This window comes from Trichechus manatus, unplaced genomic scaffold (assembly GCF_000243295.1).
Source record: "Trichechus manatus latirostris isolate Lorelei unplaced genomic scaffold, TriManLat1.0 scaffold00029, whole genome shotgun sequence".
NCBI classification, from domain to species: domain Eukaryota; kingdom Metazoa; phylum Chordata; class Mammalia; order Sirenia; family Trichechidae; genus Trichechus; species Trichechus manatus.
Genome location: NW_004443965.1, coordinates 5639473 through 5655298, shown reverse-complemented (window position 1 = coordinate 5655298; position 15826 = coordinate 5639473). Strand labels below are relative to the sequence as shown.

General features: G+C 39.4%; 1 protein-coding gene and 1 pseudogene across 2 annotated transcripts in view; one reads left to right on the top strand and one right to left on the bottom strand.

The window, feature by feature from the left end:
• The window catches only part of WDR41 (WD repeat domain 41), a 69342-nt gene extending 54042 nt beyond the window's left edge, over positions 1–15300 (bottom strand). For both annotated transcript variants that reach the window (XR_002823743.1, XM_023729488.1), the window contains exons 1-2: positions 14961–15300; positions 10504–10619 (exon numbers count right to left, since the gene is read on the bottom strand). Coding sequence is in view for 1 of the 2 variants with exons in the window: in XM_023729488.1 (XP_023585256.1) it covers positions 10504–10619; positions 14961–15011 (167 nt within the window). In the remaining variant the exon portion in view is untranslated. The remainder of the gene's footprint in view (positions 1–10503; positions 10620–14960) is intronic.
• LOC111820208 (ribosome biogenesis protein WDR12 pseudogene) lies at positions 2122–7263 on the top strand (annotated as a pseudogene).
• Positions 15301–15826: the final 526 nt, after the last annotated feature.

Here is a 15826-nt window from a genome sequence, read left to right as displayed (position 1 = left end):
ATCATCTCACCCCAACAAGGCTAGCATTAATCCAAAAAACACAAAATAATAAATGCTGGAGAGGTTGTGGAGAGACTGGAACACTTATACACTGTTGGTAGGAATGTAAAATGGTATAACCACTTTGGAAATCGATTTGGTGCTTCCTTAAAAAGCTAGAAATAGATGTACCATACGATCTAGCTATCCTACTCCTTGGAATATATCCTAGAGAAATAAGAGCTGTCACACAAATAGATATATGCACACCCATGTTCATCGTAGCACTGTTCACAATAGCAAAAAGATGGAAACAACCTAGCTGCCCATCAACAGACGAATGGATAAACAAATAACCACCCACTGGAAACCCTATGTGTGGCTGCCTAACGTGGATGGACCTAGAAAACATTATGCAGAGCAAACTAAGTCAGTCACAAAAGGATAAATACTGAATGATCTCACTTATATGAAACAAGAAAATTTATAAATCAAACCTGCTTCCATTGAGTCGATTTTGACTCATACTGACCCTATACGACAGAGTAGAACTGCTCCATAGGGTTTCCAAGGAGTGGCTGGTGAATTCAAACTGCCGACATTTTGGTTAGCAGCCAAGCTCTTAACCACTGCGCCACCAGGGCTCCAAGGCAAATATACAGAAGTCAAAATTATTAGTGGTTACTAGGGGTGGGAGGGAGAGGGAAAGAGGGTGTTTTAGCTTAGGGTGCACTGAATGTATGTTTCTGGCGGTGGGATAATTTGGAAAAAGATATTGAGAATGGTTACACAACTTGAAGAAGATAATCAATGTCACTGAATTGTACATATAGAAATTGTTAAACTGCTGCATGTTTTGTTGTGTACATTTTCACAATAAAAAAAAATAAAACCCTATGAAGTACAGTTCTACTCTGACACATGTACTGTCGTTATGAGTCAGAATCAACTTGAGGGTAACTGGTATCTTCAATAAGTATCGATTCATGGCCAATACTGCTTCATCATCCAATCCCCCCTCTGCAGATTATTTTGAAGTAAATCCCAGTCACCATTTATCATTTTCATCAGTAAATATTTCAGTATATACCTTTAAGAACTCTTTTATATCATACCTAAAATTAACATTTAATTCCTTAATGTCACCACGTATCTGGTCAGTGTTCAAATTTTGCTAATTATCTCATAAACTTTTAAACCACTTTGTTAGAAGTAGGATCCAAGTAACGTCCATGTCTTAGTTTCCTATGGCAGTCATAATACCACAAAGTGGGTAGCTTTAAAGAACAGTAATTGATTTTCTAAGCATTCTGGAGGATCAAAGTCCAAACCAGGATCTCAGCCCTGTCGATTTCTTCTGTGGGCCTTTCCTAGTTTCTAGTGACTACAGGCAATCCTTGGCATTCCTCTGCTGCTCATAAATGTATCTGCTTCCATTGTCACATGCTGTGTCTCCCCGTGTGTCTGTCTCTCTGAGTCTGTACTCCCCTTTATAAGACATGCTCAGACGAGATTAGGTTTAGGACCCCCCCCCACTCTGGTGTGACCTCATTAACATAACAAAAGAAAATCCCTATTTCCAAACAACATCACATTCACAGGTACAGGGGTTAGGACTTCAGGATGTATTTTGGGAGTACATAATTCAATCTATAACAGTTGATGTATTATAATCAGTTGATGTATCTCTAAAGTCTCTTTTCATCTATTGCTTCCCCACCCCCCACCCCATATATGTTTTCCCTGCAATTTATTTATTGAAAAAGTCATTTGTCTTGTAGAGCTCCCACAGTCTGGATTTTGCTGGCTACTTTCCTGTGTTGTCATTTAATATGCATGTCAGTCCCCTCTATTTCTGGTAAACTGACAGTTGGATCTAAGACTTAATCAGATTCAAACTTGACTTTCTGGTAAAACCACTTCATAGACAGTTAGTATACTCCATAGGAAACATATAATTTCTAGTAGTCTTTTTACAGTGTTAACAGCCAGCCATTGGTAATCATTGCCTAACTCCATTATTCCATTAAAAAAAAAAAAAAAAACTGTTGCCATCAAGTCGATTCTGACTCATAGCAACCATGTAGGACAGAGTAGAACTGCCCATAGGGTTTCCAAGGCTATAATCTTTATGGAAGCAGGCAGCCACATCTTTCTCCTGTGGAGCAACTGGCGGGTTCGGCCTTTCAGTTAGCAGCCAAACACTTAATCACCGTGTCACTAAGGCTCCTCATTATTCCATTAAAAAAAAACCCACTGCCGTTGAGTCGATTCCAACTCATAGTGACCCTATAGGACAGAGTAGAACTGCCCCATAGGGTTTCCAGGGAGCAGCTGGTGGATTTGAACTGCTGACCTGTTGGTCACAAAGGCTCCTACTGTGCCATTAGAGCTCCCACTGTGCCACCAGGGCTCCATCAGAAGTTGCAAAATTACCATATTCCAATTCTATCGTTCTTTCTAGCTTGAATTCTTCTATAAAGAAATTTCCTCTCATCAATTATTAGTGATCTCAAGGTACAGTTTATATAAGAAAGGCAGTATAGATCTTGACTTTCCCCATATTTATCAATTTTCAAAATAGTTAGTTCCTATTATAGATTAAATTGCATCCTCCAAAAAGTTATGTTGAAGTCCTGGGGTATCTTTTGTCATCTTGATGAGGTCAGGCCAGAGTAGGGTAGGTCTTAAACCTAATCCCTTCTGAATGGTGTCTTACAAAGGAAACTACAGACACAGAGAAACCCACACATGGGGGAAGAGACCATGTGAATAATGGTCTACAAGCCAAGTAAGGCCAAGGAACACCTAGGGCTACTGAGGAGGAAGGACCCTCCCCTAGAGCCGATGCCCTGATTTGGACTTCTAGCCTTCAAAACTGTGAAACAATAAATTTCTGTTCACTAAAGCTACCCACTTGCGGTATTTTTTTTGTGGCAGCACTAGGTAACTAAGACAGTTCCCTAGCATTTTTTAAAGGTGACCAGTGAGTTCTCTTTTTTAAGTATTATTATGAAACTTATGGATTTAACCATATGTGATATGTTGCAATCCATTATAGTTATTACCCTTATTGGTACTCAAATTGTTAGATGAATTTTTAAAGCTACATTTTAAAGATGCTCAAGGCAGTAATTTCCAAATGCTTAGTAAGGGTATTCTGTGACCAGTCGGGCCTGATTTTACATAAAAATTACAGAATTTTGCTACCAAGATGACAGAATGTGAAATTAAGATACTGTTAGGCACTTGCTGTCCCTCCTCCTAAATTTGATTATATGCTGCTACATGAGGCAGCAATTACCTTTCCATTCACTCCTGTCATCCTCTCAAACCTTAAAATATCTTGGCCAAATAACTAAAATTCAGCAACACTTCCAAAATATGAGCCAAAGGAATAAAATTATTAGAAATAAGAAAAAGAAGGAGAACAGGCAGCATATACCCGATAATACTGTCATTATTCCTTTACTTGATTCAAAGGTCTATCCAAAAACAACAGAAATAAACAAATTCACCACAGAGAGACATATAGGGGATTTGCAAAACAGAAAACTAGTTTTTTGGGGGTGGATTTATTTTATTAAAACCTATTATAATAAAATCAATGTGACACTAGATGTGAACATTTAACATATTGCCAGATGGTTGGTTTGTTAAGCTATTAGTATTATGGCTTCTGATACTCACAATAAAAAGGATTTTTCCAGATACAGGTATATCTTAACACGTCTAAAAACCATATTAACTTTTTCAAGCCATCAAAGAATGATTAGCCAATGTCATATTTTCAGTTTCTTAAAAAGCTGCACAAAGGCACGGCCTACATGAGTTTCTTCACGCAACTTACAACTATAGGCACAGATGTAGACGATTAGCTGCCCAACTGTGAGGAGTGTGGTTATCTGATAGCTCCCAGCTGTAGACTTTAAGAAGGTCCATTTCAGCTTTCAAGTCAAAGTCATACTATCTCAGGTGGCCCCCAGCCACCGGAACTAAGCAAAGTGGTGGAAATCAGAGCATGTTATTGGGTGACCTGCAGCCAATGACTAAGCAAGGTAGTGGTATAAAACCCTAGTTATTTCCACGCAACACATGACTCCTCTAAAAGGCAGTCTTTGCTCCAGAGCTCCCTGTTGAGCTGGCAAGGAGTGTCAGATCTGTAACTCGGTCTGAGACAGCTCCCATATCCAGTCCTACTTCCTCTGTTTTAGTGTTTTTCACTAATAAACCTTTTGTATGCCTAAGTCCATTTCAGCATACTCTTCCCAGGGAACTCAGGCACGAGGATTATCTAAATCATCTTGACTACTGATCTCTATTTTCTGAACGTTAGTATGTTAGGATGAATAATAGTCTTAGCTTAAGAATATTTTCTTTAGGGTAGCTTCTCCTTCTCTGTGCAGTCTAATTTTGAGCTGCCTCCTTTTGTAGTACCAAGAGACTAGATTGCCTGTTCTCTATCAGCCCATACACTTCTCTGGGAAAGTCTTGTGTGTACGCCTTTTGCCACCATCATGGCTCACCTTCAGATACGCTTCTACACTGACAACTTGAAATATGCAGTAGATGATGTTCCTTTCTCAATCCCTGCAGCCGCTGAAACTGTTGACCTTAGTAACATAATCAATAAATTGCTGGAGACCAAAAATCAGTTCCACAAACATGTGGAGTTTGATTTCCTTATCAAGGGCCAGTTTCTATGAATGTCTTTGGTCAAACACCTGGAACTGGAAAACATCTCAACAGAAGAGGTCATGGAGAAGTACACTGCGCCTCAGCCAGAGCAATGCATGTTCCATGATGACTGGATCAGTTCAGTTAAATGTGCAGAGGAATGGGCTGACTCTTATGGTAAGACTTCTCGAATCTGGTCATTGGAAGGAAAGTCAATAATGACAGTTGTAGGACATACAGATGTTGTAAAAGATGTGGCCTGGGTGAAAAAAGATAATCTGTCTTGCTTACTAGTGAGTGCCTCTATGGATCAAACTATTCTCTTACAGGAGTGGAATACAGAGAGAAACAAAATGAAAGCCCTACACTGCTGCAGAGGTCATGCTGGGAATGTGGATTCTATAGCTGTTGACAGCACAGGAACTAAATTTTGCAGTGGCTCCTGGGATAAGATGCTAAAGATCTAGTCTACAGTTCCTACAGATGAAGACAATGAAATGAAGGAATCCATAAACTGACCCAGAAAGAAACAGAAAACAGAGCAGTTGGGACTAACAAGGACTCCCATGGTGACCCTCTCTGGCCACAAGGAAGCGATTTCTTTAGTTCTATGGTTAGATGCTTAAGAAGTCTGCAGTGCATCTTGGGATCACACAATTAGAGTGTGGGATGTTGAGACTGGCAGTCTTGAGTCAACTTTGACAGGAAATAAAGTTTTTAATTGTGTCTCCTATTCACCACTTTGTAAACATATAGCATCTGGGAGCACAGACAGGCATACCAGACTGTGGTATCCCTGAACTAAAGACAGTTCTTTGGTGTCGCTGTCCCTAATGTCACAAACAGGCCAGGCCACATCAGTAAAGTGGTCTCCTACCCATGAGCCGCAGCTGATCTCAGGTTCTTCAGATAACTATATCAACCTGTGGGATAGAAGAAGTTGTAAAGTTCCTCTCTATGATCTATGATCTCACTGCTCATGAAAACAAAGTTCTGGGTGTAGACTGGACAGACACAGGGTTACTTCTGAGCAGAGGAGTAGACAATAAATTGTATTCCTACAGATATTCATCTACCACTTCCCACGTGGAGGCATGAAAGTGAGTGATGATTTGACTATAGAGATTCTTTCTATAAATGAAATCAATAAAGAATCCTCAGATTACATAAATCTGCAGGTCAACTCTTCAGAAAACAGCCTTTGGGGTTACAGTTTATGTAAGGTTTTCACCCCTGACAGTAGCTAACATATCATTGTATTTTTCTTCTTTATTTTACATTTATAAAATGACAGTTTTTGTTTATAAAATATAAAATGGAGCCTGTATTCTCTACCTTATGCTAAAAAAAAAAAGAATATTTTCTTTAAAGATAGAAAGTATTGCTCGTTTTTAGCAAATTATCAAACTGTACTGAGTTCGTTTAGTTTCGTGTTAATGTACAGCTTCACCAGCCATCCTAGAGGCACGTTTTGTTCTCTAGTGTGGCACTTCATGGGTCACCTGATTCTTTTCCAGTCATGATCACCATCCTACATAACCTTGTCTGTTTCCTGGAGGAGCAAGGAATGGTCAAATGAGCAACAGAGAAGACTATTCTTAAAATGTGTTATGAACTCAGTTTAGTTTAATGTGTCAAATGCTAGAGTATTACATGCAATTTTAGCACAGTCCATTTTTTTGGAAGACTCTTGCTGAGGCTTAGCCTTCCTTAGTGATCTCCCAATCAATATGACCCTCAGTTTATGTTCAAAAAATACTAAAGAAGAAAAGAAAAGGCAGCTGTCTGTTAGGTTATACAGGATTTATTTGGTATCTTCAAAAACCAATCTAAGAAAATTTTCCACTCACTGATTTTAGCTGAGCCACCGAGAAAACAAGAAAATCCTTCTGCAAAATTCTCAGTAAGATGATATTATCTAAAGACCTGAAGCGTGAAACCTGGATTACAACAGCTGACCAAAAAAACAGAATGCATTGCCTACAAAAACTAAATAAAAACATAAAGAGTATAACACTATAAAATTTATTTTTAAATTGTAAAGATATTTCTGTAGTAATCTGACAATGCATAAATAATGCACACATGTAATGGTGAATATCATTCTAAACTTATCTAAATCATTAAAGAGTAAAAACGTTGAGCTCTTCTACTTATAATAAATATTCATGTAGTTTGTATATTTTCCTATGTTCTTCTTACAAGGAATGACTTTAAATTCTTCCTATTTTACAGCAGACTACAGAATTATTTTTTTTAGAAAACACTGAAAATGCTACAAGTTTATCTGCTATAATCATATTATTATAAATATAACAGAAAAATGACTGACTGAAAGCTTCATACCAATTACATTTAAATTTTGACAGAGTAATGACTTTAGTACAAAGCATTAAATGTGATTCATGTAGTCATATTATCACTTTATTGCAAAAGTCAAAAAGTGGGCTTTTCCATCTATTCTAGACATTTAGATTCACTGTGGTAGATAGCACAAGGAGCCCTGGTGGAGCAGTGGTTAAGGAGCCGTGATGGAGCAGTGGTTAAGCACTCAGTTGATAACCAAAAGATTGGTGGTTGGAACCCACCAGCCACTCCACAGGAGAAAAATGCGGCAGTCTGCTTCCATAAAGATTACAGCCTTGGAAACCCTATGGGGCGGTTCTACTCTGACCTATAGGGTCACTATGAGTCAGGAGCAACTCGACAGCAATAGGACGATGATGTTGAGTGGTAGATAGCAAAATATTCTCCCTCCCTATATTCATCATCATTCACAATAGTACTTTGTAGCTACTTCCATCAAGATGTGAAGTTTACTTACGCACCCATTAAATAGTTGCTTGCCTTCTGACTTGCTTTGGCCAATAAAACAGTAGCAAACATTATATAAGCAGAGATTTGAAAAGTGGTTGTACACTAGGGCTTGCCCTTTTGCTGGTAAAAGAGCTCTGTGATCACTATAGGAACAAGCACCTGAGAAACCATATGGCGAGAAACCAAGACCACAGGGAATCAGCCAGATTCAGCTGATTTACTAGTTGACCAGATGCAAAAGTGAACTTAGCAGAGAGCAGCTGAACCTGGCCCAGACGAAAAGACCCATCCAGCTAAGCCTAACCCAAATTGCAATTCTGCAGAATAATGAGCTAAATAAATGGCTGCTGTTTTAAACCACTAAATTTGGAGTGATGCTTTACAGAGCAACAGAAACTAATATACTCATATACAACTTTTTGCTGTTTACAAAACATTTACTAAAATCACTGAACAACTGAAATATACACTAGTACCACTGTGGGGAAAAATGTAATCAAACATCAGCATTTGTACAACATTATTCTATAAGTCAGCACTGTCTGCAGACTCTTCTTCTAACTATATATGGAGAATAGTCAAGAGAACATTTCACACAGAAGAGATGGCAATGAACATGAAACTTCACAGTAGTAATCTATATAAAAATTCAAAGACCACATCCTGAAAGTATACAGTGTATCTTTTATCTAACTTTCTTAGAGAAAATAATTTTAGGATTCCTCAAACTAGTACCAGTTACCATCAAGTCAACTCTGACTCATGACAATATGTGTATCAGAGCAGAACTGTGCTCCACATGGTTTTCAATGGCTGATTTTTTGGAAGTAGACTGACAGGCCCTTCTTCAAGGCGTGTATGGGTGGACTCAAAATTCCAACTTCTCAGTTAACAGGCAAGTGTGTTAACCGTGTGTACCGCCCAAGGACTCCTAAGACTCTTTAGGGCCCAAGTATTAACGATTATGTTATAAGAAATTATCTGTTGTTTTTTTTTAACCTAGCAGCTAACTATGGAAAAACAGGGTACAGATAACTTTAACTGTCCAAAACCTACCTTTTCAGAAATGTTTAGTTTCCCCCAAAAAATGACCACTTAAATAAATAAAAGAATGTATCAAAGGACATAGCAACAATTAATATTATCAAAAAAGGCTGAAGATTGTTTCACTATGCTTATCATGCTGTGATTTGGCTGGCTTGCATCACAACAGGAAAATAGTGCTGATAGGCTAATAAGAGGCCAATCTTTGCAAGCAAAAGTTGAGAAGCACGGGAAAAGCAACTGAAGACCAAAGACATAAGAAAAATCAGAGAGAAAACAAGGTTAACAGATATTTGAAATGGTGATCAGGATTAGGAATAATCACAGTAGCAGTCACCCATGGAGTTAAAAATGGAAAGGAGGAAGAAAACAAAAAGACAGTAGCAGAGGTAAAAGAAAATTAGGGATGACAGTGAAAGAACCGGTAGGGACAACAGAAGTGAGGATAGCACGCAACATGTACAGTACACTTACTAGTTTGGGAGTCATTCTTTCCTTTAACAACTACCTATTAATTCTTACTATATGCAACGTGTCATGCATTGAATTATGTCCCCCCAAAATTGTGTGTATCGATTTGGCTGGGCCTTGATTCCTGGTATTGTGTGATTTTCCTATATGTTGTAAATCCTGCCTCTATGATGTTAATGAGGGAGAATGGGTGGCAGTTGTAATTAGTAAGGCAGGACTCAATCTACAACACTGGCAATCTCTTGAGATATAAAAAACAGAAGTGATCAGAGAGAAGGGGGACCTCATACCACCAAGAAAGCAGTACCAGAAGCAGAGTGTATCCTTTGGACCTGGGGTCCCTGGGCGGAGAAGCTCCTAGTCCAGGGGAACACTGATGAGAAGGCCGACAGAGAGAGAAAGGCTTCCTCTGGAGCTGACACCCTGAATTTGGACTTTTAGCCTACTTTACTGTGAAGAAATAAACTTCTCTTTGTTAAAGCCATCCACTTGTGGTATTTCTGTTATAACAGCACTAGATGACTAAGACACAAACACACAAGGCAAGGAGCCCTGGTAGTGCAATGGTTAAGGGCTCAGTTGCTAACCAAAAGGTGGGTGGTTTGAACCCACCAGTAGCTCTGCGGGAGAAAAGACTTGGCAATCTGCTCCCGTAAAGATTACAGCCTTGGAAACCCTATGGGGCAGTTCCACTCTGTCATATAAGATCACTATGAGTTGGAATCTACTCAACTGCACACAACAACAACAACAACAACTAATATGCAAAGCAGTGCCCAAGACACCAAGAACAGTATAATAAGATATAAGAAAAAGATGGCCCATACCCTCATAAAACTTACATTCTAGAGAAGACAAATACTAAATAATTACATACTTATGTAACTGTATTGTTATACATGCTACAAAGGATAAGTATATAGTTGAATGAGAGTTCAATAAACAGATAATATGCAGATCAGTATTAAGTCTACAGCCTAAGACCTGTACATCTTTATCTCTATTGGCAGATATATTAAGCAATTTATTATACAATGTTAGCAAGGTATTACAGAATAATACACATTTCAAAGGGGTTTCATCAATTACAAAAAAATTCAGACTAAACTTTACCTTACCTTCCAGTCAAAATAACACACATCCTGGTAGGTACCTGATATTTAAACATTTACCATATTTGTTTCTCAAATTCGGGTTCACCTTAATATACAGTTTTAACCCCCATCCAAATTTTGAAGTCATAAACTTTCTTCTAAACGAGAATATTACTGAGAATTTAAAAAAAAAAAAAAAAAAAAACTCAAATCACCAGGTATGACACCCTAACTTTGGACAAAAAAGACTTCAGATACATATTTCATCAAGATGCAGAGGTCAGTTTCCACTAAATGTTACTACTGATCAGAGTTGTGAAATTTTTAGAAAAGATAGATTAATTTTGCAGTTGTTTTTAATATAAAATTTCCTGAAAACTCTTTCCAAGCAATAGTCAATTAGACAACTAGAGTTTCTTACCTATAGTCATCTAACTGTACCAGAAATCTTACGATATCATGATGAGCTTTCAGTACAATCAGTTCAGTGTAGGGGTTCTGGGTTTGTTCTTCACCTATTGTCTGTAAAGGAGATTTCTTATACAGGAAGAAAACAAGAAAAACAAAAAAGAGAAAGAAAATGAGTTATGATAAAAGATCAAGTTGGAATATAACTGCCTGGTTTACATTTTAACAATACATGATTTAAAAAGCTATAAGATAGCATGTTCTAATAAAAACAAACAAAAACAAACCCACTGCCGTAGAGTCGATTCCGACCTGGAACAACCCTATAGGACAGAGTAGAACTGCCCTATAGAGTTTCCAAGGCTGTAAATTTTTACGGAAGCAGACTGCTACATCTTTCTCCCTCGGAATAGCTGGTGGGTTCGAACCACAAACCTTTCTATTAGCAGTCGAGCACTTAACCACTGCCCCACCAAGGTTCCTTAATGTTCTAATATTACATATTTCCCCTAACATAAACTAAATAACTGCCAATTCCACATAATACATTTCTCTTACCACAAATCCACACCTTAAATTTTAGTATTTTCAAGTCAAAATAAACTTACAAAAATGTTAAATTCTATTGCATGCAAATCATACATCGATAAAAGGTATGACTTTTTAAAAAAAATTACATGGACCAATCCAATATTTTCAGAACAGGTGTTTCTCAATTAAAACTTGGCAGAAACAAATGAGATATCATCTCACCCCAATGAGGCCAGCATTAATCCAAAAAACACAAAATAAATGCTGGCGAGGTTGTGGAGAGACTGGAACACTTATATACTGTTGGTGGGAATGTAAAATGGTACAACCACTTTGGAAATCAATTTGGTGCTTCCTTTAAAAGCTAGAAATGAAAGTACCATACAGTCCAGCAATCCCACTCTTTGGAATATATCCTAGAGAAATAAGAGCTGTCACACAAATAGATATATGCACACCCATGTTCACTGCAGCACTGCTCACAAAAGGAAAAAGATGGAAACAACCTAGGTGCCCATCAACAGACGAATGGATAAACAAATCATGGTATATCCACACAATGGAATACTACGCAATGATAAAGAACAACGATGAAGCCGTGAAACGTAACATGGAGGAATCTGGAGGGCATTATGCTGAGTGAATTTAATCAGTCACAAAAGGACAAATATTGTATAAGACCACTATTACAAGAATTCAAGAAAAGGTTTAAACACAGAAGAAAACATTATTTGATGGTTACAAGGGTGGGGAGGGAGGGTGAGGGTTATTCACTAACTAGATAGTAGACAACAATTATCTTAGGTGAAGGGAAGGACAGTATACACTACAGGGGAAATCAGCACAACTGGACTAAACCAAAGCTAAGAAGTTTCCTGAACACAATCAAACACTTTGAGGGACAGAATAGCAGGGGTGGGGGTCTGGGGACCATGGTTTCAGGGGACGTCTAGGTCAACTGGCATAAAAAAGTTTATTAAGAAAATGTTCTGCAACCCATTTTGGTGAGTGGCATCTGGGGTCTTAAAAGCTTGCAAGCGGCCATCTAAGATGCATCAATTTGTCCCAACCACCTGCAGTAAAGAAGAATGAAGAACACCAAAGACACAAGGAAAGTATTATCCCAAGAGACAGAAAGGGCCACATAAACCAGAGACTTCATCAGCCTGAGACCAGAAGAACTAGATGGTGCCCGGCTACCACCAATGACCGCCCTGACAGGGAACACAACAGAGAGTCCCTGATGGAGCAGGAGAAAGGTGGGGTGCAGAACTCAAATTCTACTAAAAAGACCAGACTTAATGGTCTGAGACTGGAGGAACCCTGGAAAGCATGGCCTCCGGGTTCTCTATCAGCCCAGAACTAAAACAATTTCTAAGGCCAAGTCTTCAAAGATTGGACTGGACTGTGGGACGTAAAATGATACTCGTGCGGAGTGTGCTTCTTAGCTCAGGTAGATACATGAGACTCAACAGGCAGCTTCTGTCCGGAGGTGAGATGAGAAGGCAAAGAGGGTGAGGAGCTGGTTGAATGGACATGTGAAATCAGAGGTGGAAAGAAGGCGTGTGCTGTCACAGTACAGGGAGAGCAATTAGGGTCACGTAACAATGTACATATAAATTTTTATATAAGAGACTAACGTGAAATGTAAACTTTCACTTAAACTACAATAAATAAAAAAAAACAAACTTGGCAGAAACAAAACTGCAGGTCAAAGGCTAAAACAGTGCTTAGCCCGTTATAGGTACTCAATACATTTGCTGAGTGAATAAAGGAAGGAATGAAATCATTTACAGTCAATGAACTCAACTCTGGGTAATATTTATAAAGGTAATTGCTAACATTTACATAGTATTATGTGGCAAGTCACACGCCAGACACTATACTAATTAATAAGTACATCTCATATAACTCACTCAATAATTCTGTAGGTAGGTCCTATTAACCCCATTTCTGGAGTCAAACCCAGTACTAACTCATGTCAAAACCTTTGTTCTTAACCTCTAAACCAGTGTTTCTCAAACATAACACTAGTGACATTTTGGACCAGATAATTCTTTGTTGTTCAGGCTGTTCTGTGCATTGTAGGATGTTTAGCAGTATCCCTGGCCTCTATACACTAGATGCCAGTAGCACACCCCTTTCCCCCAAGTTGGGACAATCAAAAATGTCTCCAGATACTACTAGAAGCCTGGATACAAAGTGCTTGCAAATTAGAAAAAAACTATAAATTTTGATAATGTACAAATTAATAGCAACTATACAACTGAAATGCTTTCACATAAAGAAATGTACAAATTAGCATGCATAAAGGTTTAAAAAAAAATTCACCACAAAGCAGTAATTTTTTATTTATCTCCTGTCTCCCTTCTAGAGAGGTTTTGATGAGAAAGGCAAAAGCACAAAATCTGAAAACTACAGGCATTCCCTGGGTTACCAATGAGATCCATTCCTAAGTTTGTCTTTAAATTCAATTTATGGGTAAGTTGGAACAGGTACATACGGTTCTTATTTAACATCAGTCAAATGTTTGTCTTAATACATACCTTTCTATGCATATAAAACACTTAAGAAAACACTTCCAAACTGCACAATGTTTTCATGAGCATCACCCAGTAGTACTTGAGTTCGTTATTACAAACCACTGTATTTAACTCAAATTTTTAATATAATAGGCAGCACAGGGGTTAAGAGCTCAGCTGCTAACCAAAAGGTCAGCAGTTCAAATCCACCAGCGGCTCCTTGGAAACCCTCGGGGGTAGTTCTACTCTGTCATATAGGGTCACTATGAGTTGGAATAGGCTTGAGGTAAATGGGTGAGTTATGGCAGTCTGTTCTTAAGTACCAGTTGTCTGAAAGCAGATGTTCCCAACCCAGGGATTGCCTGTAGCATATAAAACAGCTTCCCCCCAAACGAAAGTTTGAGAAGAAAGGCTGACTTGGTGAATGAAATTATATGATTACTCAAATAATCAGGTTAATACAGAATTGTCATAACTATCCTATTCAATGACAAAAAATTTTTCCACAATTATAGTTTCAACCTAATCTCAAACAAGAAAAACTTTGTTTTTAAGTAGACTATAAATCTCAACTGCAAAGATATGAGGAAATTAAAACTGAGAAGTAAGGCTGCTTACAAGAACCCAAGTTTAAATGGAAACAAGTATTTGCTAAGAAAAAAGGAACTCAACACAAATTCCATTCTTTGTGTGATATGAAATAAATTTCAGACCTCAACACTGCAAAAAAAAAATTTTTTTCTCATCACTTCAATGTAAATCTTATTACACAGTCTGTTCAATTATTCAGGCCCACGAGGAAAGTGTGACTACGGAAACAAAAATAGCAGTTAATTAGAAAATCACTTTCTTTACTTTGAAGCAAATTATTATTTTTTAAAATAGTATCCTTCCTTTTTGTTCTTGAATACTCAAAATAATTTTATATTCCCTGAGCAAGCATCAGTTAATGGTGGAAAGAGGAACCAATTCTAATAAACGAAAAGTGGGAAGTTGTAATCACCACTTATTCGTTTCTGGTTAAGTTAGCATACTTTTTCAAGTTGAAAAGGGCTGGTTTAAGTAGCCAGAAGATTTACGTTCTTAGAGGTCCCAACTCGACTGATTACTAGCAAAGTGTCCTTGAGCCAGTCGTTGAACCACGTCAGCTTCAGCTACCTCAGCTCTTAGAACACGGGTATTTAACTCTGGGTACTTGAGCGGGACCAAGAGGAACGGAGTAGCTCGCGAAAATAGAACCCCTCCACAGACCCCGCCTCCTCGCCGGCCTCGGGGCTGTTCGCTGCGCGTCCACACCCGTAGGCCCCGCCTCCACCCGAGTCCCCGCGTCCAAATCCCGGAGCCGGCTTTGGAAGAAACCATCGCTCCGGCTAGCTCGGCCTCTGCGGGTGTAAGGACGGTCCTCCCGCGGGTTTACCTCGGCCAGGCCCTGAGGTTCTCGGCCTCCCCCAATCAACCATCGCAACATCCGGGCAGCGGCGGCGTCTCCCCTGGCCCAGGCCCCTTGTCAGCCCGATTTCCCCGCCGGGGTCGGCCTCCTCTGGCAGTAGGGCAATAGAGACGCTAATACTTGCTGCCCTAGACTTGCCCACGAACGAAGACGTGCAAAACAGAGATCACAGAAGAGGGCAGATTATTATCCCCAAACCGCTCCCGTCCCCAAGCCACAGAGGCTTGGTTTGAGGAGCCGCCTTCGGGACATCAACAGAAGGCCTGTGCGACGGCTGTAGAGGGCGAGAAGCGGGCGCAACACGAAGTGAGCACGCGCGGGCGCGCCGCCCGGAAACCGCAGTGATATTGGGCAGCTCGAGCGGCCCCTGGTGGACGCGTGCGGCGCAGTAATCGGAGCCGTAAGAGCAAAAGCGAACCAGGAAGTCTCCTTCCTGTTAAAGGCTTCTGCATCTTTCACATAGCTGAGGGGCAGGGAAACTTTCGGTTTCCCAAAGAGCTGGCTGGGGAAGGTGTACGGCAATAGACTTCTGGATCCGTACTAATCCAGTGGCACGTCTGTACACCAGAATAAATATGGCCAACAGTTATTGTGATGTATTACAGGTACTGTGCTTAGATTTTATCTAATTCCGTGTAAAAAATCAAAAAACCAGTTGCGATCGAGTCAATTCCGACTCATAGCAACCCTGTAGGACATAGTATAACTGCCCCACAGGCTTTTTCCAGGGAGCGGCTGGTGGATTCGAAATGCCTACCTTTTGGTTAGCAGCCAACTTCTTAACCACTGCGCCACCAGGGCTCTGCTAAGTCCTCATAGTAGCGCTATAAACC